The sequence below is a fragment of the Amblyraja radiata genome, chromosome 5 (genome assembly GCF_010909765.2).
Source record: "Amblyraja radiata isolate CabotCenter1 chromosome 5, sAmbRad1.1.pri, whole genome shotgun sequence".
In the NCBI taxonomy this organism is placed as follows: domain Eukaryota; kingdom Metazoa; phylum Chordata; class Chondrichthyes; order Rajiformes; family Rajidae; genus Amblyraja; species Amblyraja radiata.
In genome coordinates this window covers 67,520,186-67,543,410 of record NC_045960.1, presented here as the reverse complement: position 1 = coordinate 67,543,410, position 23,225 = coordinate 67,520,186, and the positions used below count along the sequence as shown (strand labels likewise).

The 23,225-nt window shown below is 39.9% G+C and overlaps 1 protein-coding gene across 5 annotated transcripts in view; it reads left to right on the top strand.

Annotated features, from left to right (window-relative positions):
- The window catches only part of otof (otoferlin), a 313,157-nt gene that overhangs the window by 281,368 nt on the left and 8,564 nt on the right, over positions 1-23,225 (top strand). For 4 of the 5 annotated variants that reach the window (XM_033021479.1, XM_033021476.1, XM_033021478.1 and 1 more), the window contains 10 exons: positions 2,673-2,809; positions 4,679-4,813; positions 6,839-6,976; positions 7,935-8,062; positions 9,135-9,305; positions 10,587-10,747; positions 11,711-11,853; positions 14,024-14,112; positions 16,094-16,192; positions 21,738-21,979. In XM_033021479.1, the coding sequence (XP_032877370.1) occupies positions 2,673-2,809; positions 4,679-4,813; positions 6,839-6,976; positions 7,935-8,062; positions 9,135-9,305; positions 10,587-10,747; positions 11,711-11,853; positions 14,024-14,112; positions 16,094-16,192; positions 21,738-21,979 (1,443 nt within the window). Of the gene's footprint in view, positions 1-2,672; positions 2,810-4,678; positions 4,814-6,838; positions 6,977-7,934; positions 8,063-9,134; positions 9,306-10,586; positions 10,748-11,710; positions 11,854-14,023; positions 14,113-16,093; positions 16,193-16,278; positions 16,378-21,737; positions 21,980-23,225 lie in introns of all 5 variants that reach the window. The other variant, XM_033021477.1, reaches the window with a different exon arrangement.

Sequence of the window (23,225 nt, the reverse complement as noted above, 5' to 3'; positions counted from 1 at the left end):
TGACACTGAGTCACGATAGAACACAATAGGACAGACGCTAAAGGTTTGTTTAATTGGGCAGAATACAGAGTTTGTTTTATTAGAGGAAGGATTTCCAGAGTTCAGGGGCATGATCAGGGAAAGGAATGGAAAGCAGTGGTGAAGGGAAGCTCAGGGACAAAATGAAGGAATGTAGAGAACTCAGAGAGTTATGAGTTTGGAGAACATCACCCGGATTGGGATGGACAAGACCAGGAAGAATTTAAACACACAATCAACAGTTCACATGGCCGCACTGATCCACAGTTATAGTTGTACAATATGGAGACAGGCCCTTCGGCCCAAGTGGCCCATGCCTACCAACATGCCCCATCTACTCTGGTCCCACCTGCCCATGCTTGGCCCATAACCCTCTAAACCTATCCTATTCATGTACCTGTCCAAATGCATCTTAAAAAATGTTATGCTAGTACCTGCCTCAACTACCTCATCTGGCAGCTCGTTCCATATACCCACCCACCAACCCGCCCTATGTGTAAAAAAGGTTACCCCTCGGGTTCCTACTAAATCTTTCCCTCCTCACCTTAAACCTATTTTGTCTGGTTGCTGATTGCCCATATTCTGGGCAAAATATGGCATTTACCTGATCTAATCCTCTCATGATTTTATATAGAGATGTATAAAATTATAAAATCACCCCTCATCCTCCTGTGCTCCAAGAAATAAAGTTCCAGCCTACTCAACGTCTTCCTATAGCTCAGGCTCTCGAATCTTGGCAACATGTTAATAAATCTTCTCTGTACCCTTTCCAGCATCTTTCCTATTACATGGTGACCAAAACTTGGTGACTAAAACTGACCAGCTTACACGGACAATGCGAGTAGTTGTGAGGGCACCAGATCCATGGAGGGTAAAAGATCAGTAGACTGACAAGGGGGGCAATGGGATATTCTGGCTGGAGGTAATTAAGTGAGGCTGTCAGCAGTAGCTAAGCTGGAACAGGTAGAGATAGCAAATGTTATGGAAATAAAAGTATCCTGGAGTTTTGTATTCTAATTTACTGTGTTTATTATTATGAAGGGATGCTATTAGCATCAATTTATCTTTGCTTTTACTACTCTTATTACAATATCCTATAAGTTTACATCAAATCACGGAAATCCCATTGAGTTCATGACCTTTCTGTGTGATTGAGATTTTGCTGTCATCCATAAGAAACCTCTTAGGATGAAGTGGGACTTTTAATGGATGAAACTATAGGATATTTAGTAAGGGTGATTCGCAGAGATGGCTTTATTATCTTCAATGTTCAGCATAATGATTGGAGTGGCTCATGTACCAATCTTCTGTGTTCATGATAACTCTAAGCCTCTGCCTACTGTGAGTGTTTTTGCTTTGCCTGGTCACCATTCATTTTTATCACGACAGAATCTGTCACTCATCCACATTACTATGCCCTCATGAAAGTTGGCACGAACTGGACACAAGTATTGTCATTGAGATCAGAGCACGCAGCTAGGAGGCCAGGCAGCAATAACTGCACCTATTTACACTTGGAGAAGGGACCAAGTTTTGTATTTGCAAATGAAATCCCAAGCAATTATTCTTTACTGACACAAGGTTTTTTCAGAACCTTTGTTCACAAAGTTGTTATGAAAGAAGAAGTTGAAAGATGATTAGATTGTCTAATTATATGGTATGATTTGTGTTCTTTCTACAGCTGGATTAATCTGCAGTGGTATCTTGTATGTACTAGTTAACACGATAATTTGTTGAAGTAGACGAAGGTATTAGCTTTAAAATCTTCGAGAAGGTAGCTTTATATTCTGGTTGCTTAAATTTCCAATTCCAATGTTATTGTTTCTTTACTTAAGCTGAACCAGCTGCACTGTTTTTGCAAATACAGGCCTTAACTTGATAGCCACGGTTATGTTGCTAATCACATCCTCCTTCCCTCTCTCTCTCTCTCTCTCCCCCTCTCCCCCTCTCCCCCTCTCCCCCCCCCCCTCCACCCCTCTCCCTCTCCCTCTACTCTCCCTATAAAAATATATTTATTTAATTGACTTTGGAAACATATATTAGACATTTGAAACGTCAGTTCCCAAGGGCAAAAATAGTGACTGAAAAATCATTTTTGAGTGTTAAATGAGAACCAGTGTCTACACTGAAGAATTTCAGACTATAGTGCACTCAGTAAAAGTGAATGCGTTCAGAGTAACACGCAAAGTATTGAATTACATATAACAATACCACCTACCAGATCGGCACAGATATCAGGCATTTGTGAAGAATTTTCCGTAAAACTGTGTGATCAAAATGAACAATTTAAAATATAATTGATTTCATTGCCAGCTGGGTACACTGAATTAAGGTAAAAAATGGTGCTCCAACCCATGAATCCTATCAGGTTTAGTTGTTTGTTACCATCTGTTTATCCTGCATTGAGTTGGTGGTTTGTTATGGAATCTGTTTATAGGTTTATTGTTTCATTCTGCACTCTCTTTTGGACTCTAGTAATATTATGGTCTAATTGTCCTTGGGATTGTCATTGTGATCCTGTTTATTCTTCTAGCATTAGTGGTTTGTTTTAGAACATAGCTCCTTTTCCATCCTAGCCCAGCAGAAGTCAGTGTCAACTTTCATGTCATTCATGCTTGAGTGTTTTGTGCCCATCCTCCTTCCTCCATATTCAGAGATCAAAATTGATGACTCTCCCATGAAAGGCACAAAACCGTCCAAGGGGAAGGTCAAAGGACAGGATAAAGAGAAGAAGAAAAAGCAGCTGGAAGTTGTTGAAAAGAAGGAAAAAGTGAAAATTGACGAATTACGCGTAAGTACAAAAGTCTTCAAATATGTTTGGTTCCAAATTGTTACTCTGAAAATTCTGAACAATCAAAAGAAAACTGTCAGCTTTTTACTGCATAGAGCAGTTGGCTTGATTCACATTTACACCAGCCCATGCCTTGAATAAACCTCAGCATCATTGCTCTGTGACTTATGGATTCGAGTGGATCCTGAGGTTCCACTGATGGACATCCCTGGTGGCCATTCCACAGCTCACATTGAAAGGTCTTTTCCACATGATTATGGGCATTTAAAATTGGTTCAAATGGATTTAAGAGTGGGGAAAGATATTTTTAAAATAACTGCTAATTAAAATGAATGTAGTTAAATACTTTAAACCACTAAAATTAAAATAAATATAAAATAAACATTTAAATCTCACTTACCTTTCCAATGAAGGTCAGTGACCCGGTCCCGATAAGGCAGCAATGGCAGGTATAAAGCTGAAGGGCTGGGGATATGGTGTGTCCAACCCCTCATTTCACATCAATCGGGAGCCACCTCTAGACAGGGCTGAACAAAGGTCCAGTGCCTTCCATGCTTCTGTGTTGTGTTGAACAGGCATAGAAGTTATGAAAGAGCTGATCTACAAAGAACACTCCTCGCCGGCTGTCTCCAATGAATTGAACATTAAAGAGTGGTAGCGGTGTGGAATGAGCTTCCAGTGGAAGTGGTGGCGGCAGGTTCGTTGGTATCATTTAAGAATAAATTCGATAGGCATATGGATGAGAAGGGAATGGAGGGTTATGGTATGAGTGCAGGCAGGTGGGACTAAGGGAAAAAAATTGTTCGGCACGGACTTGTAGGGCCGAGATGGCCTGTTTCCGTGCTGTAATTGTTATATGGTTATATGGTTATTGCACTTAATATATTTAATGGACATTGGACATTGCACTTAATATATTTAATGGACATTGGACATTGCACTTAATATATTTAATGACTTGGCTTCAACTGCCTTCAGTGCCAAATAATTCCACGTTCAACATTTTTCAGGTAAAAAAATGTCACCTCATCTCACTCCAAAATGATCCAACCCATACCCCTAGGGTCTGATCCCTATTCTGTATTTGTACTTCACTACACTGACTCTATCTGATCTATTCCAAGGCTCAGATTCCAGGAGGTATCTAGCTGGGAAAAAAACAGCATCAGATACTGAGGTAAAGCACCCATACTATGGAGCTTCTCCATGGCACGTGAAACTAGATCAGGCCCCGTGGGAAAATAGGAGTTGAGTACGAGACATCATTCTATTTACAGAATGCTCTGTGTGCACCTCAGAATAAAATTTGCTACACGTTTGTTATAGTCATACAAATTCATACAAATTCATACAAAGTCATACAAAGTCATTCAAGGAAACAGGATCTTCGGCCCAACTTGCCCACACTGACCAAGATGGCCCTTCTCCATTAGTCCCACCTACCTGCGTTTAGCCCATATCCTTCTATACCTTTCCTATCCATGTCTGTTAAAGTACCCCAAAGGTGCCGTATATTGCCAAATCTATTTGAACTTAAAATATTCACCTCCTCCGATGTAAATTCAACAGAATTTACAACAATCCAATGTTGAAGGATTTATTATCTGACTTCAAAGCAGTTATGTCTCAAATATCAAATATCATATGTGCATTAATAATTAAAAAGTGAAAATATTTATATGTGGAGAACTCCAAATGATAAGTTTTGAATATGATCAGTATCTATCAAAAGCAAGTGACCTTCAGGATATTCTGCTCATCTTCTGGTACTATAAATAGCTGACAATAATCCTGGAAGAACAACAATTGCCCAATCGTGAGCATTTTGCATGTAAGATTGAGTAACATGCTTTCCATTCCAATACATAGGTTTACCACAAGGAATTGGAAACTGAGTTTGGAAACTTTGAAGACTGGCTGCACACATTTAATCTTTATCGAGGTAAAATCGGAGATGATGACGACAGTGCAACAGATGATGAAAGAATTGTTGGGCGCTTTAAGGTGAGTAAAAACTCCAAGAATGTAAAATTAAATAACACCCGTTTAAATAGAAGAAAAGGGCATAAAGTGCTGAAGTGACTCAGCAGGCCAGGTAGCATCTCTGGAGAACATGGATAGGTGTCCGAAGAAGAGTACCAACTTGAAAAGTGGTCCATCCATGTTCTGAGTTACTCCAGCACTTTGTGTCCTTTTTTGTAAACCATCATCTGCAGTTCCTTGTTTCATCAATTAAATGGACTTGGATAGCCACTTGTCAAGAATAATATTTGGAGCATTGGGAAAAGAGTGGGGAAATGGGACCAACAGGATTGCCATACACTTAATATGTATTCTCAATTCTATGATTCCACAAATATAATTAAAGATTATTAACATGCTGATGAAAGGAATTAATTGAAAAGAAAACAGCAGCTAGGACAATATCAATTTATTTTAGTTGTGGTGGGTATTGAAATATATTCAAATTGTCAAAATGTAAATTTGAATCTGAATTTAAGTTTTCAGCTGCTGCTAAAGCTCAAGATTATCTAAATCTAAATTTATTCATTTTGGTTCTGGAAACGGAACGCAATAATACTGGACCTTTCCCACAAGATTGTACATTGTAAACGTTATTATTTTTTTACAAGAATATGAATAGAGTTCAAAAGCTGCGCCCTTTATATATTTTCACAAATTCCACATTGCAGTGATCTTGCAGTTGGGGAACTTGACATCACTACTTAACTCATAAAATGTTTCAAAAAATAAATAATAAAACACTTCCTCATCCAAGGATTTTTGATGGAGTATTATTATAGAGGTAACATAGAAACATAGAAAATAGGTGCAGGAGTAGGCCATTCGGCCCTTCGAGCCTGCACCGCCATTCAATATGATCATGGCTGATCATCCAACTCAGTATCCTGTACCTGCCTTCTCTCCATCCCTTTAGCCACAAAGGTCACATCTAACTCCCTCTTAAATATAGCCAATGAACTGGCCTCAACTACCTTCTGTGGCAGAGAATTCCAGAGGTAGTTTAACGTCCCATATAAAGCAGTGATCTAGTGTGCCTTATCAACAGTGGGGGGTTTTGGATAACACACATACAAATGTAGCAATGAGCTGCAACGTGCACTAGCACGAAGCAGCTTGGTCATTTTGAGGTCATGTACTTTTCACCAGGATCACCGCTGAGAAACTTGATTAAATGTTGTCCAAGTTTTGCTGAAGCTGTTTAAGACTACATCAAGCACATCTTTAGTGCATCTGAGAAATAGAGTTTAGACATAAGGAACTGCAAATGGTAGTCTTCCAAAGAAAACCAAAACACAAAGTGACAGAGTATCTCAGTGGGACAGGCAGCATCTCTGGAGGACAGGGAAAGGCGACTGCCCACTACAATCAGTCTGAAGGCGGGTCAGACCCGAAACATCCTCTATCCGTGTCTTCCAAAGATGCTGTCTGACCAACAGAGTTACTCCAGCACTTTGTATTTTGTTTTGAAGAATGAAGTTAACTATTTCAAACTTTTGTATGAGCGCAATAATACCCTCTTACCTTCTGTGAAACATGAGAGGACTGAGTGGTGCATTTAATGGAGACATTGTTCTCTGGGAACAATTACCCTTTCTTAGAGAAGGGTAATAAAAATGTTCCTGTAGTTGGTTTTAATGTAACAGCTGACACACCGAGCCAGATCCATGCAATGATTTGCTTTGACAAATGGATGAAGACATTTACTTTTCTGGGGGAGGCATTACATTTTCTCTTGTTAAATGTAATATGATTCAATAGCTGGTTATTTACAATCTAATCACCTGCACTTTTTTTTGGAATAGTGTTGTGATTACATGCAGCCTGAATTAAAATTTCACTTTAGTCCACTTTGCAAATAAAACTGTCTGACGCATCTATCTCAAGGAAGTAAGCTTAGTGGCCTTAATGGATAAACTGCTTCTAAATATATATACTTATTCACGTACCAGGTTTCGTGGAGTGGTGTCACCTTTCTCTTCCTTGTGTTTTCAAAAATCCATGCAGGGCTCTGTTTGCGTATACAAGGTGCCACTACCAGATAATATTGCTCGGGAAGCTGGGTATGAACCAACCTTTGGAATGTTCCAAGGCATCCCAAACAACGATATCGTCAATGTTTTGGTCAGAGTATACGTAGTAAGGGTAAGTAGTGACCAAACAAGTCACAGCAAAGCTGGTGAGTTTCATTTTGGTTGCGGTGGATGAAACATGAACTTATTCTGCTCATCAAACAGCCTGGTATTTTTTTCATCCAGAGTTAAGTCAGCACTTTATCCCACTTTAATTGATTCATTGAATTGAATGAATTAGCATAGAACAGGACTATAGTTGAGCGTGGGAGGCCTGTGAAAAATTCCAAGAATCATCAGGTTTGCAGATTCTGCAAGATGTCTTGTGTCCAACCCGAGAGCCATCTATTCAGAACATTGCCACAAGGTGGCACCAGCTTCACACACTCACATGAAGAACATTTGAGGTAAAGTCCGTGAAATGACTCACAAGGCTGTTTTAGCCTTCACATGGTGGTGGCCCAGAATCTTTCTGATATTTAAGTCAATCAATCAGCCAGCCAGAGATATATTAACATGAGACAACTTAAGTGCATCTGATAATCAAGAAAATTAGAATTTTTCTCATATCTCCGAATGTATGCAAGTGGTCTTGAATAGTGATTCAAAGGAATTAGTGAATTATTTATGCCACTAAAACAGAAAGTATGGTAAACTGAAATGAGGGGGAAAAATTTTTAAGGAATACCATCAGCCACATAACTCATCAGAAAAAATACACTGACCACTTATTTCCACCATTACTCTAGTCTCTTCCAAAATAATTATGGCTAAATGGGAGAAATCCTGTGGGTGTTCTAGGTAGGGATAGGTAAAATGTTGAGATATCAATCCAGTTAAATGTTGGATGCTGTTCCTTCATCTAAACTTAATTACATCAATAGATGCACCACAACACTATTCCTGTGTTTAAATTCCAACACATGAGGATATACATTTTCATTCTTGATCATTCACCAGATTTTGATTTGGTGAATACTCTTGGGCTTGTTCGCATTTGAGTTTTATTGTTGTTTAATTATTTGTCTTAGGCCACAGATTTACATCCAGCTGATATCAATGGCAAAGCAGATCCATATATTGTCATAAAATTAGGCAAAACAGAAATCAAAGACAAGGAGAACTATATCTCCAAGCAACTCAATCCAGTCTTTGGCAAGTAAGTCCTCTAGATGAGTCCAGAAAACACTGAAAATAACTTTCTATGTTTTACATTAACCAAACCATAAAAAAGGTTTGCTATTCTGTCTCACAACACTCTCCGCTGCTATTTGAAGAAAGTAATTGAATTTTGAGGTGGGTTCATTGGATAGATTCTTCAATAATTTGCAACTGGCCCATTTTTACTTTGAGTATCAATGATTTTACAATCTGGTATTGTCGTTAAAGCAGGTGTTTTAGAGAAAACATCTATGTCAGTGTCATTCGTCTCTGCCTCATTGCTCCTGAGAACAGGTGTGAGATGGAGGGAGGAACTATGTTCGCCTACTGCTGTCACAATATGCCTTCAGCTTAACGGTCGTGGATGAGGAACATTGGAGGGTTGTCAATGAATGTTATCACGTGTACCTTTGATAACCTCAGGTTCCTACAGCTTTTGCTTATGTCTTAAATCCTGAACCAAATTCAGACCGTGAAATCGGCCAATCTGCTTGGATTCTAACACAAAAGCAGAGAAGCTGCGTCTTTGGCCTGATCCATCCATAAATGCAGCTTTTGAAATCTACTCTCTCCAAGATTCCAGCCTCACTATGTGGGTGTATCTTTTAGTGATATCAAGTAGGTGTTTGTTCCCAGCATACGATACGATAGAACTTTATTTATCCCAGGAGGGAAATTGGTCTGCCAACAGTCACAAAACACAAGAAGATCCATGAAACATGAAACTAAAGTGAGGAGTGGAAAGTCCAGGATTGGGGATGTGCAAAGATTGGGGAGAGGGGGGGGAAAGGGGAGTTAGTCCACCTCACGACAGAAGAGGGAGGAGTTATACAGCATAGAATCAACCCAGGATTTATAGTGGAAACCAAGCGGAAATTAACCAACAAGAACAAGTGTCATTTAAGCACACATCGAACTAAAACATTCCACAATGTGTATCCTTTGATCCCTGAATTGCAATTTTATTTGCTGACAAAGCTTTTTTTTTGTGTCAATTACTTGTCATCAGAGCATTGAAAACCTGTCAAAAATTGCCATTTCTGTCTATCATTGATTACCTTCTTCATCAGATCATTTGATATTGAAGTCACGTTTCCAATGGAGTCTATGCTGACAGTCGCTATATTTGACTGGGATTTAGTGGGTACGGATGATCTAATTGGAGAAACAAAAATTGATCTAGAGAATCGCTACTACAGCAAACACAGAGCAACGTGTGGCTTTTCGCAGCAATATTCAGTGTAAGTAAAAGAACACTTGTTCAATGTGGTAAAGCAAAGGGGGAATGTTAACTGCTGCCTATAAACCTACCCGAATAAACCTGCCACTCTCAACACCCGCTGTACACTTGTTCAAGTTTGTACACTTGAACAACCCGGGGATTGTTCAAGTGTACAAACCAATGCATCAACAGTCTATGATCCAAATGCTCGACCAAAGTGTGTATTCAGAACAGCTTGCTGGTTTTCAGCCTGCAAAGATTAATAGGCCAAATTAGCAAACAAGTCCTAGTCATACAGCACAGGAACAGGCCTATCGCCCCCACCCATCCATGCTGTCCAAGATGCCCTATCCAAGCTAGTCCCATTTTTCTCTAAAGCGTCCTATCCATGTAGCTGGTCAAATGTTTTTTTGATATTGTACCTGCTTTAATTACCTGCACTGGCAGCTCGTTCCATATTCCCACCACACTCGCTGTAAACATTTGACCCTCTGGTTCTTATTAAATCTTACTCTTCTCACCTTAAACCTATGTCCTTCTTAATACCCCTACTCTGCTTAAAAGTCTCTGTGCATTCTTCCAATCTCTTCCCCTCATGATTTTATACACCTCTATAAGACCACCCCTCAGCCTCCTGTATACCAAGGAATGTAGTCCTAGCATGCCCATGTCCATCGATAACTCAGACTCTTGTCCCTGTTACATCCTTGTAAATCTTCTCTGAATTTTTCCTGTTTAATGGCATCATTCCTGCAGCAGGGTGACCAAAACTGAACATAGTGCTCCAAGTGTGGCCTCATCAATGTCTTGTGCAACTGTAACATAACATCACAACTTCTGTACTCAGTTCCATTACTGACAATGGGGACCATACCAAATGCTTCACCACCCCATCTACCTACAATGCCACTTTCATGGAACTTGTGCACCTACACTACACTCTGCTCTATAATATTCTCCAGGACCCTATCATTCATTGTGAAAGTCCTGCCCTGGTTTGACTTCCCAAAATACAACACTTTGCATAGAATGAAACTTTATTTGCCATTCCTCGGCCCACTTATCTACTTTATCAAGATTAATAATAACCATCTTCACTGTCTACGAAACCACCTGTTTTTATGTCATCTGCAAACTTACTAATCATTGTACCTTGTACATTCACTGATAGTACAGGGGATATATGAGAACCACTCAGGCTTAAGAAGTGTACCATGAGGTTATTAAGGTCTTGTGTTTGTAGCAGTTCACTGCTGATTACTGAGCCTCTAATGTGTACCAATGTTCTTGTTGTCAACAGTCATGGATACAATACCTGGAGAGATCCCATGAGACCTACACAGATACTGACAAAACTTTGCAAAGAAGGCAAAGTGGACGGGCCTCACTTTGGACCTGGAGGAAAAGTAAAGGTCGCTAATAGAGTCTTTACAGGTCCAACAGAGCTTGAGGATGAAAGTGGTATGTCATAGTAGTTTTAATCATTCAAATACTTTTCCTCTCTATCCTCTCAAAATCTGACAGCAACAAGAAGATACAATGATTTGGTTTTCTTCAAGGAATATATTTCTATTTGGGAACTGTTCACATTTTACTGTACAATAAACCCTTGTTATAACGGACCAGAGGGGGAGGATGGTGTGCTCTATTGGCATTAATGGCTAAGGTATTATTATGGTATAAAAAACAACTGCAGTTGCTGGTAAATTCACCAAAGGACCTCAGGTTTTTGGATCTTTGGGGTCGCTTCTGGGGAGGGTAGACCTATACAAAATGGAGGGGTTGTACCTCACAAGACACAAATTGCTGGAGTCAGGCAGCCTCGCTGGAGAACATGGATAAGTGACATTTTTGATAGGTGGCCCTTCTTCAGAGTCTCGGCCCAGAACTGGGCCTGGAATCCAGGTGAGTTGACGGTCCCGGCCTGCTGGTGGCCGGTGGAGAGGCGAAGATCAGCGGAGTCAATGGTCACAGCTCGCGGGCGGCTGGAGTGCAGGTCATGTTAGGCGGTGGCAGGCGCATCTAGAATTGGCAGAGGAAGGTGTGTGAGCTGGCGGTGGCAACAGTAGATCCGGCCTGAAAGCAGCACAAGCTGAGCGGATGGCCAACGCTGCCAGCATCCGGGCAGCTGGCCGGCACTGCTGCACAGATTGCCAATGCTGCCAGCATCTGAGAAGGTAGCGCTAGCCAAGGGCGGTGTGGCTGGGCATTACTGCAAGCGGCAGTGGAGGCAGCACAGGTAGCAGCTGTAGGTAGGCCAGTCTGCTATAACCAAGGGATTATTGTATGAGAATGAGTAGGCCAATGTTAGCTGACCTGTTCCACTATACAGTGTTAACTAATTCCACAACTTCATAATCTTGAGATAAGACCATTCAGAACCAGTCCTTCGGGTTGACCTGTCACTTTCATGTCTCCTCTCAGGAGTAAAGAAGGAGACGGATGAACACGTCGCCCTTATTGTTCTGCAGCACTGGGAGCACACCCCGCGTGTTGGCTGCAAGTTGGTCCCGGAACACGTGGAAACAAGGCCTCTGCTAAACCCTGAGAAACCAGGCATTGAGCAGGTAGAGTAAACTGGAGAGACAAGAGCTGATGGAAAAGCTCACACAAGGTAACATCATCGGTGTCTTGTCACAGGTTCACAAGTCAAAGGAGTCAAATTAGGCCATTCGGCCCATCGCGTCCACTCCGCCATTCAATCATGGCTGATCTCTGCCTTCTAGTCCCATTTTCCTGCCTTCTCCCCATAACCTCAACATCCACCAGGAATACATTGAAAAGTCAATAATTACAACCTTCTAACCAGAGTGTTGGTGGAAAATCATGAAGCAGCAGGTAAGGCAGTCCAAGGACACAGATGGTAACATTATTGTATATCAGTGCAGCAAAGCTGATGTCTGCTTCCCATTAGAAGAGTAAAGCACTGCAAAATCTGGAAATCTGAAACACTGAAGAAAAATGCTCAACCGGTCAGGCAGCCTCAATCGAGAGACAAACAAAGTTAATTATTAGTTTGGATGAAAAATAATTGAACCAAAATGTTAATTCTGTTTCTCCAATGAAATAAAAACTGAATTGACATTTCTGTCTTCAGCACTTTTCACTCTATTTCTGAACCGTCCTTGTGGCCTGGAGTGGATTTGGTTGTTCTAAAATCAAAACCGATAATGGAGTCTGCCCTGGTCTCATGCTTTAGGTCAGATTTCGTGAATTTCAAGGAAGTTCTTGTGTTTTCAGAGAAATTTCAATGGCTTTCAAGGAAATCTTGAATGAAATCCAGGATCATCAAAGATCACTTCCATCTGATTGAATATTGGCCTGGAATCCCCAGGATGGTGCTCAGTTCCAAGGTCATCAATGATCATCAATGCTCCTACCTGGAGCAAGTGTCTCCGAAAGCAGAAAATGTGTAAACACTCAACGGATCAAATAGCATCTGTGGAACGAGAAATTTAGTTAACGTTTCCGATCAAAGATTCTTCATCATTTTAACATAGGGTCTTCAAGCTGAAACATTATTTAATTCCCTTTTCCACAGTTGCTGTCTGTCCTGCTGGATGTTTCTGCAATTTCTGATTTTACATTTTTTAAATATCATACCTGTTTTTCAGCAATCTGTCATAATGAATTCCATTCCTGTTACCTTGAGGGGTGATCTTATAGAGGCATACAAAATCATGAGATGAATAGATCGGGTAGACGCACAGTCTCTTGTCCAAAGGAGGGGAATTGGGGACCAGAGGACATGGGTTTAAGGTGAGGGGGGAAAGATTTAAGAGTAACCTGTGCAGCAGCTTTTTCTCACAAATGGTGGTAGGTGTATGGAATGAGCTGCCAGAGGAGGCATTTGAGGTAGGTACTGTCGCAACATTTAAGAAACATTTTGACAGGTACATGGATAGGACAGGTTTAGAGGGATATGGGCCAAATATAGGCAGGTGAAACTAGTGTGGATGGGACATGTTGGTCGGTGTGGGCAAGTTGGGCCAAAGGGCCTGTTTCCACGCTGTCTGACTCTACGACAAATCTATCCCACTGCTTAAAGTTCCACTCCACGAAAACCTGGTACATTATTTGCAGATGATGCCATCCAAGTTATTTATGATTTTAGTTTCTCTCTCATGAATACAAATGCACAATTGTAGAAAAAAGCATGATGGAAGAAATTGCCTCCCTCAAGCAATTGAGGAATGATAATTCTCACACCAGATACCTGATGAGAAACCACTTTTGTTGCTTACCTGATGGAAAACTGTTTGTAGTTACTGTATTGAAAAATAAACCTAATGGAATCCTTTTTTACGTATGCATCCGGACCCAATGATGTGTTTTGATTTTTTACTGGTGGTTTGAGCCAAGATGTCACCGAGGCTTTGCAAAAAATTGTATGATATTTTTAAAAGATAAAATCACAAATTGCAGCAACATCCAGCAGGTCAGACAGCATCTGTAGAAAGAGGAATAAAATAATGTTTCAGCTTGAAGACTCTTTATCCAAATGAGGGATTGAAGTGCAAGCACAGTTTTTTTACTTCCCAATGGGACTGGAAGATTAAAGTAATTTAGTTGAGGCAGGTGAAGTGAACTTTAGCCTCTGGTGCTGCAGAAAATCCCCATGACCCATGAGCTGTGAATTTGACTCCTAAGCTAATTCTATCATTGGAGATTGGAGGAAGCATTTTGCAAATCAGTGCTATGAATAATTAATTTGCAATTTCCTTTCTATTTTTTCAGGGTCGCATTGAACTGTTTGTGGACATGTTTCCAAAGGACCAGGCTGCACCAAGAGCAGCGACTGATATAGCACCAAGGAAACCAAAAAAGTAAAGTCTTCTCATATTATTAGATGTGTTGAGGTTATTGGCTATAATTAAACACAACTGACCTTTTTATGCCTATTACAATTTTCTACGTTTTTCCTCTAAAGTGGACCGCTAGGCAATTGGAGAGAAAGCCTGTTCAGCATTTCTAATGATAAACAAAGGCTTTTCATATCAATTCATTGTTGCATTGCATCTGTGAATTATATATTTGCTTCAGAACAGAACAAATCTCTTGTAATTGTAAACCACCAATAATATTGTTTTACTTCTATCGAAAACTTCACCTCAAAGTTTCTTTTTTCACAAGGAAGAGACATCAGTTTGCATTATATGGGAATTACCACCCAGTTCCTGCTTTCAGTTTATATCCTAGTCTGCTTCACCTGATTAGCTCCACAAATCTCTACTCTACAGCTGACAGTCAAAGGCATTCCCATGGATACTATTGCTTAAAACCATAGCAAATGATTAAAACTATCATTATTATTTCTCAAAGGTTCTTCACACACAGAGGAATGTTTTATTGTTTATAATGGAGGTTCCTTTCCTTTGTCACAGCTGTCAGCGCATATTTAATCTGAACAGGGATCCCAATTACCTCGTGTACCTATTTATTGATTTATTCTTTTAATAACTGCCGAACACTATGATGATTTATTAATTCATTAAGCAATTAATAGCCAAAACAATTCATCTTTCTTACTGCAGGCTGTGACTGCTCACTATGCTATCATGTTTGAGGTTTATTTCTGTCATGCTAGAGGCTAATTCGCAAGATTTACACTTAGCCAAACAATTTGTGTCATGTTTATTCAGATATCATAATTCTTTAGCCTTGTGGTCCCATTGTGAACCCTCGCCCCTTGAAACATATCTTGAAAATTAGCAGCTTTGCATTAGTATCTGGCCAATTGTAAACCCTGTAGTCAAGCCACGTGCCATGAAAATCAGAAAACTTCCCGATTGAATCATAAGTGCCTCAAAAGTGCAATAATGCAGATAACATTTTATCACCTCAAACATCATCACACAACACAACACAATAAAGTAGAATGTGAGAACATAGAATCAGTACTAAGATATTTAGTCCTTCCAGCTTAAGTTTGAATCCAGAGATGATGAGTGCCTTGGCCTGACAATTCCTTGTATTTCCCGGTGCCTTTGGTTTAAAACTGGCAACTGAGCAGTTGTTTTTTGTAAATGAGAGCTTCAAATTTCCACTTCACTCAGGGTGCAGAAGTGACTTTTAAATTCAATACGAAAAGGCCTGGTTCGAACTTTCAGATTAATCAGTGAATATAATTTCTCTGTCTTTCCTTTTAATTCCCGTGATACTCTTGAAAACTTAAATCCCACGCATTTTTAAATTCCAGGGAACACAACCTTAATTTGTTTAATCTCACACTGCAATGTAATTGTGTTATTCAGGATCCCTTCTTTGTATAACTCCTAAAGCATGGTTTCCAGACCTCGTATGTACTGCAGATATGGTCTAATCACATCTGAGTTTTATGAACTACATTGAACAAATACTTGTGAACTATGCGCATAACTCCTGCTGTACTGAGAGGAGACTGTGCTAAACATTGGCTCTGCATTACTAATATTGCTGATATTATTGATCAATGCTGATACTTTGTAGCCCCCAAAGGGATATGTTCCAATGCTCCAAAATATTTTTTTTCCTTATAAGTTCTTTTTCACCTTTGCTCCATAAGTGTAGTGAGCAATGGAGTTCTATGCAGCAAGACAACTGACCAAGAATCAATATAGGACATTTCATAGGAATACTCTGCATGTATTCTCAGAGTTTCACAGTTCCCTTAATAAATGTGAGGAAAGGAACTTTGCTTCTATTAAAAGCAATCGGAAGGTCTACGGTATTAAGTTAATACTGATCAGACGCATGCAACTTTCTGGGTAGGCATTCAATATTACATATCCCTCAGCATCTTATCCTGTCTTCCTTCCTCCCTGCCAGATATGAGCTTAGAGTCATAGTTTGGAATACAGATGAGGTTATCTTGGAAGACGATGATTACTTCACTGGAGAGAAATCTAGTGACATTTTTGTCAGGGGGTATGTACAACCGTGTGACGTGTGTTGGGAGTGTGAAGTGTGGTTTTGTTTTCTAATTTTTCTTTGTTGCTTTTGTTGTTAACCAGTTATGAACTGCGTGTTGTTATTTGGAACACTGATGACGTTATTCTTGAAGATGATGCTTTCATGACAGGAGAGAAGATGTCAGACATCTATGTCAGGGGGTAATGATTCAATTGCACGGCTCATCCCCTCCCCTCTATGCTGAATAATTCATTCATTCCCCATCCTACATTGCTGCAACATACTGGAGCTATTTGCAATTGTATCTAACTACATTTCAGATACATATCAAGCATATTTCTAGTTCCTCAAGCATAAAGCGTAAAGCACAATGTTAGGTATTAAAAAAAGAAAGCACTGACTTTTTGAGAAATTTGTTGTAATAGGACCCCACGTTCATTTGAATTGGCAATTCTTGTTAGTGGAGTTTGAATTGGAGAAAAATAATTTAACTTCTTAAGCATGCAGTATCTTCCAATGTGTTTAGGCACACTTCTTTCTGATCCTCAGAAGTATATGAGAAAATATAGGAATATTAATTTTCATTTCTAATCCCAACCAGTATTTCCTATTGCTTGCTTCCTTTCTCAACTCATTGAATTTTTCCTGGTTCACATTTGAATATTTCTCCCGATGTGCATCATTCCCATTATTCTTTGGTCTCACCATGTTGTATCCCTCCCTGATTATCTATCCTCAGCTACATTTCCCCCGTAGCCACAGATGTCTCATTTGGATGCATGCGTTTCTACATGGACTACCATGTGTAACATATGCCACAGTGACCATTATAGTGCAGAAGTCGATGCCCCTTTGTCACCAGTTAATCATACAAGCCAAGTATTCTTTTTCTACTTTATGGTACTGAATATGTTGGCAAAAGTATTTCACTACTATCTTTTCAAGGCCATTAAGGTCAGGCAATAATTACCAGAGCCCATGTTCATGAATTTAAAATAGTTAAGACTCTAGTTTGAAATACAAAATCGATGCATAGAATGTTAGTGTTAATTCATCTGTTATCCATGCCAATTTCTCAATTGATTTTGGTTCAATGATCAACGAAGGAATAAAGTACCAAGCACCTAGTTAAGAGTGTCAAGTCAGACACTGTGTACATAGAAGAGGAACTAAAAATCTGGTTGGTATAGTATCTCTGCAGGCAGCATTATTACATGCTTTAATAAATATTTCTTTCAGAGCGCGCTGTATTAATTAATGTTTTTCTTTGCAGCATGAATGCAGACATTCTCATGCATGACTAACATTCAAATTGATTTTGCTTTTAAAACTGCTAGATTGTTATTATTCTTAAGGTGCTTGCAACAAAATAACTGAAACATTTGCCTGCGGGTGCATGAGGGCCGCAATGTCTTTCAAATTAATTATCTGGGATCAATAAATCCCACTGGATATTTTATGAACAACATGGATTTTGGCCCTTAGTGGCCTCTCATTGCAGCACTCACTGGTGCATCATTGCTGCTAATGTAAATAATTTCTCCAGGTGGTCAAACAATAAAATAAGAGTGTGCCCTTTCATTGTTGAGCAGTTTCATTGCCAATTCCAATGGTGGGTTGTACATGTTAGACACCCAATACCAACAACAGCCTGCTCATAATACAATGTTGTAGTTCATAACAGTAATGCTATAAAGAAAGCAGATCATTATCTCAAAGTATATGATCTTTGTTTGTAAATGAAAGGTTATATGATGATCAGAAAATCATAGAATGGTTACAGCACAGGGGGAGGTTACTTTGACCAATGTGGCTGCTTCAGCTTTGTAGCGCTGCAATTTTAACCAAGCAACCCGTGCGGCAGAGTGATGAACCTGATAGAGCTGCTGCCTCATGGTGCCAGAGTCCCGGATTCAATCTTGACCTCGGGTGCTGTCTGCATAGACAATAGACAATAGACAATAGGTGCAGGAGTAGGCCATTCGGCCCTTCGAGCTAGCACCGCCATTCAATATGACATTGCAAGTTCTCCCTGTGACCCGGTGGATTTCCTCCGATGCTTTGGTTTCCTTCCACTCCCCAAAGATGTGGAGGTTTTGTAAAGATAATTGGCCTCTGTGAAATTGTCCCAAGTGTGTGGGGATAACATAGAACTAATGTATTCGGTTGATTGATGGTCGGCGTGGACCTGATGGGCTGAAGGTCGTTTCCAAACTGTTTCTCTAAAACTAAAAAAAAATAGACATTTAAAAAAAGGACTGAATCTTTATTAGTTACTTTATTTCCTTTCTATCAGGTTTCAGCTTCTTCCAACACCATAACCCTCTCTGAAAACTCTTTCTGTAAGAGTCAATATAAGAGTCAGTTCATCTTCGCAGATGAATGCTATCTCTGTGATTTCCCAGCAGGAGGTACACGAGAATACTCTGGACAATTCACCCTGAAGTTTCTTGTTCCTCCCCGCAGATCGCAGTCCAGCCAAGTCCAGGGGTCACTCCAGTTACCTGCTGCATCCTACTGCTCAGTGGCATATCAGGCTATTTTGGAGCCATTGCATCTTCTTAATAGATCTGTAAGAAATGTAAAAATGTTTTCTCTGTAAGGAACTTTTTAGGTTCTCCCCAGTTCTATCTTCTTACCAAGGGCACAATTGGGAAATTTGGCAGAAGGCTTTTGCTGGAAACTTTTATTGAATAACAAAAAGTTTTCAGAAGATAAGGTAACAAGGCACTTAAAGCTTTCATGTAAGTTGATTCCTGCTATCTAGTTATTTGGGCTTCACCTCTTGATGAGAAAGAAGAAATATTTTAGTCATGTGGACTATTCTGACTGTCAGTTAAACAGACCATTCTTTACACCCAAATCATGAACACATTTGGAATACACTTGACTCCCCTACCAGCTGTAGAACAAGGGTGGAGAATCAGGAATGATTGAGTCAACAAATAAAAGACTTGCAGTTTATATTCACTTTTAATCTAAGGTGTAAAGAGAGGTAAGGAGAGGTAACAATGTTAAATAAAAACTCTAAGATATAGGGCCATTGTGCCTGTTTCAGCTATTGTTGTGGTATAAACATGTTCAATGCCTGTCATGGATGTGTTTACACCAGGAAAACTGCCATGTTGCTTGCAGCCAGTTCTAGTCATGCATGAGTCTGCGATACATCACCCAGCAGTGCCATCTGCAAAGAGGGGAGGCTGAGTTAGTGAAATTAGAACCCGTTTAAAGGCCAATTTTCCATGTGTTTATCAAATATCTACTCGGGTAACCTATCATTCTACTTCCTTGATTACATTTACTAATAATTCGTAATGTAAAGGAAAATTGGTGCAAAGATTCAAGAAGATAATAGCAGAATCCTGGTGTGAAACCAAGAGATATAAGCAGGCATTTTGGCAGATATTGGGACAAACCATGAAACTGCCAGTTTCCATTTATTGTGAAACCTTGACCTGGATTGACATATGAAAGGATTAGGTCTATTAATAACAAACTTTAAGATGTTTCTCATTGAACTTTAAAAGGCTGTATATTTGGTAGATTTGCAGTCTAATTAAAGGAAAACGTCTTTAATACTCAAAGGATGTATCTGATTGTGCTTACAACTTCATGTTAACAGTTTCTAAAGTTGATGAGCAACTTTCAAATTTGATTTATGTTGATATTTTAAAATTCATATTCTCCTATACCAATCTTCAAGACATCCTTGAAACACTTTTTTAAAAAGTAGAGCCTTCATCTAGACATAATTAATTGGATTGTTGGCATCATGACAGGACAGACCTTCAGACATAACTGCCACTGGATGTCAACATTCAACTAGAGGTACATGACTAGGTTTAAGTAATAGCAGGTATAGCAGCCACTAATACCATGCACAGCCCAAGAAGACATTTTTGAGTTGAGTTTAGTTTATTGTCACGTGTACCGAGGTACAGTGAAAAGCTTTTGTTGCGTGCTAATCAGTCAGCGGAAAGAAAATGCATGATTACAATCAAGCCATCCACGGTATTCCTCAGATAAAGGAGTCATTGGTGGCATTGGAATCTCAAATGCATTTACAGTGCTTTTGTATGTAGCATTGACTATTGTTGTAGGCAAAACACTTGACACATGTTCTTTGTGTACAATTGCTCAAAATATTTAAATCAAAGTTGGAAAGAAAAGTTGATGACATTATTGCTAAAAGCCACGTGTGTTCTTCCAAAAACCTATGGTGAGGAGGATGACAAAAAAAAACAACCAATCAGCTGCTTTTCCTTTATAGACATTACTCTTTTCCGTACAATAAATTGTATTTTTAGTTATCTTCGGTACTAAAGCATAAATGGGATCTTGTGAAGATTGGTGTTTCAATCAACGTGACTAATTTAGAAATTTAGATTTTAGACAAGCGTCGTACTGTGAGCTTCTCATCTGATTTTACATATATGAGCAGTTAGTACACTTTGTCAGAGGATTTGAACTTGTCCATCAGAATTGATCCCTCTGGGCAGTGGCTAGTAAATGAAAATATGCATGGGGATATATTACCATGAACAAATATTGTCATGAGTGTTTTGGAAACATAGCATTTACCACATTGGGGATCTTTTGATGATCCATCGCCATATACTCATTGAGGAAGTGGAAACCTTTCCCATTTATAAAAGTGAAGTCTTGTGGGCACGAGCTCACTCAATGGCTGCCTTCGTTGTGGGAAGCCAGCCATACTGGCCAGTCCCATCGTCCCAGATGACACCTGGCCCTCACTGAATTCACTGAAATCTTTTCCTCAGAAATACACTGCCATGGGACCTCTCTGATGCATTAGGGTTAGTAGCAAATTGGGAGATGCAAGCAACAAATTGATGGGTGTGTCTTTGCTTTGTCTCCTTTGCATGATGAAACGGCTTCATATGACAAGTCAGTGATATTTGTGTTGCTGAAGAACCCATGGGATTAATACCTTATCAGTTAATTGCTGGAAAGTGCTCTCACTTAGTTGTAGTGCACCATGCAGGCATTTGGAGGCGTTTGTGCAGTTTGCAGTCTGAAGTTGTCCAATAATGTGTCTCAATATCAGCCGAGTGGACCTTTTAAAAAAAAAAAAAAGCAAGAAACTGGAGCAAAGGTTTGGAGTTCACAACTTTCACCTCCAGGTTACATTAGGAAGCGAGGAAATGGCGTTAAAGTTAGTAATGTCATCAGAGATGTGCTTGAGAAAAGTGTGAGTGGATGTGCCCAGACTAATTTTGCATTGAACAATATTTCACCACAAATGGATCTTTAGCACCGTCTATATCAGGTTCATGAGAATACATGCATTCCTTGAAGTATTTCCTTCTCCACAATTCCAATTGGGAAACTATTTTGATCCATGGCCATGAGCAAAATCAGTGTAACTCCCTCATATTAGTCCAGTCAGAAACCAGGTATTATGTGGACTGTTCCCTACAGTGAGGATTGGAAATCCAAAATCTAAAACACAATTATAGATTTGTTTTAGTCTGGATTTCTTTTGACCAGCTGAAGTCTTTGTGGTGTTAATTGTTGCAATGCTGGCTGTCTCTTATAGCTGGCTAAAAGGGCAGCAGGAAGATAAGCAGGACACCGATGTGCACTATCATTCATTGACTGGCGAGGGCAACTTCAACTGGCGCTTTGTCTACCCCTTCGACTACCTGATGGCTGAGGAGAAGATCGTCATGTCCAAAAAGGAGTCCATGTTTTCCTGGGATGAGACAGAGTATAAGATCCCCGCCCGCCTGACTCTACAAGTCTGGGATGCTGACCACTTCTCAGCTGATGACTTCCTTGGTAAGTTGAACTGCTCTTTCTTTAATATCTTGCACATTAGATCCAGATTATTTTTGCGAATGCATGATTATTATTAAGAAGTATCTCTACTTTGAAATAGTTACATTACAGAATGAGGTAAATTAGCCAAATGTTCTCCTTAACTGCCCCCACTCGAAGCCTAAGATAAATATTTGCCATCAATGATAGCTATGATCCACTGGGTCACAAACTCATAAGAGCACAGAAGCAGCCCATTTGCCCTCCCATGCCATCCCAATATCTCATATTATTCAATCCAACTATCGCACAAATCTATATTAATCCCATTTACCAGCACTTGGCCTATGACCTTCTCTTCCTTGGTGACTCAAATGCTTTTTCTCAATACTACCAAACAGCTGTGAGAGTCTCAGCCTCCAGCACTCTCTCGGGCAGTGTGTTTCCTCATTGCTACCACTCTAGGTGGAGAAAGACTTGGATCGGAAACACTCTAAGTCGCCCACCCCACACATTATCTCTAGGCCCTCTGGTCTCAGACACCTCTATGATGGGGATGACATCCTCACAATCTGCCCTATGCTCTTCATAATTCTGCATACCTGTCATGTCTCCCCTCCATCCCAAGGAAAATAAGCCCAGCCTATCCACTTTTCCTCAGAGTTGCACTGCATGGAAATTCGCCCTTCGACCCCTCATCCTTGCTGACCAAGATGTCCCATCTATACTAATCCCACCTGCCTGTGACCGCCCCCCCCAAAACCTTTCCGTGGCATGTACTTATCCAAATGTCATCAGTACTCTTATATTATCCTTGCTCTTATATTCTACGCCCCAGCTAATAAAGGCCAGTATCTTGCTAACTTCCTGATCTACCACCTTTCGTAGAATTGTAAGCAGAGCTCCCCTTGTTCCTCAATATTCTCCCAACTCTACTATTTACTGTGTATCGTGCACCCTTTCTCTCTCGCCAGGACTAAGTTTTATCTGCTATGGCTGTGCCAATCTTGCCGGCTGATCAATATTGGTCTGCAACCTTATCTAAGTTAAGCTAAACGCTATCAACAACACCATAACATTTGGTGTTGCGTGTGTACAAATACAGCATCCAGCCTCCATATCTTCAGCTTCTCCAGCAGTATGACATATGCTGTGTCAGATTTATTGTTAAGTTTGATACCAGAAGGAGAACTACAGAAAGACACAGTGCATCAGACAGGGTCTGTGAAGGGAGTAAAAACAAATTTATATTACAAATAGGTAATTT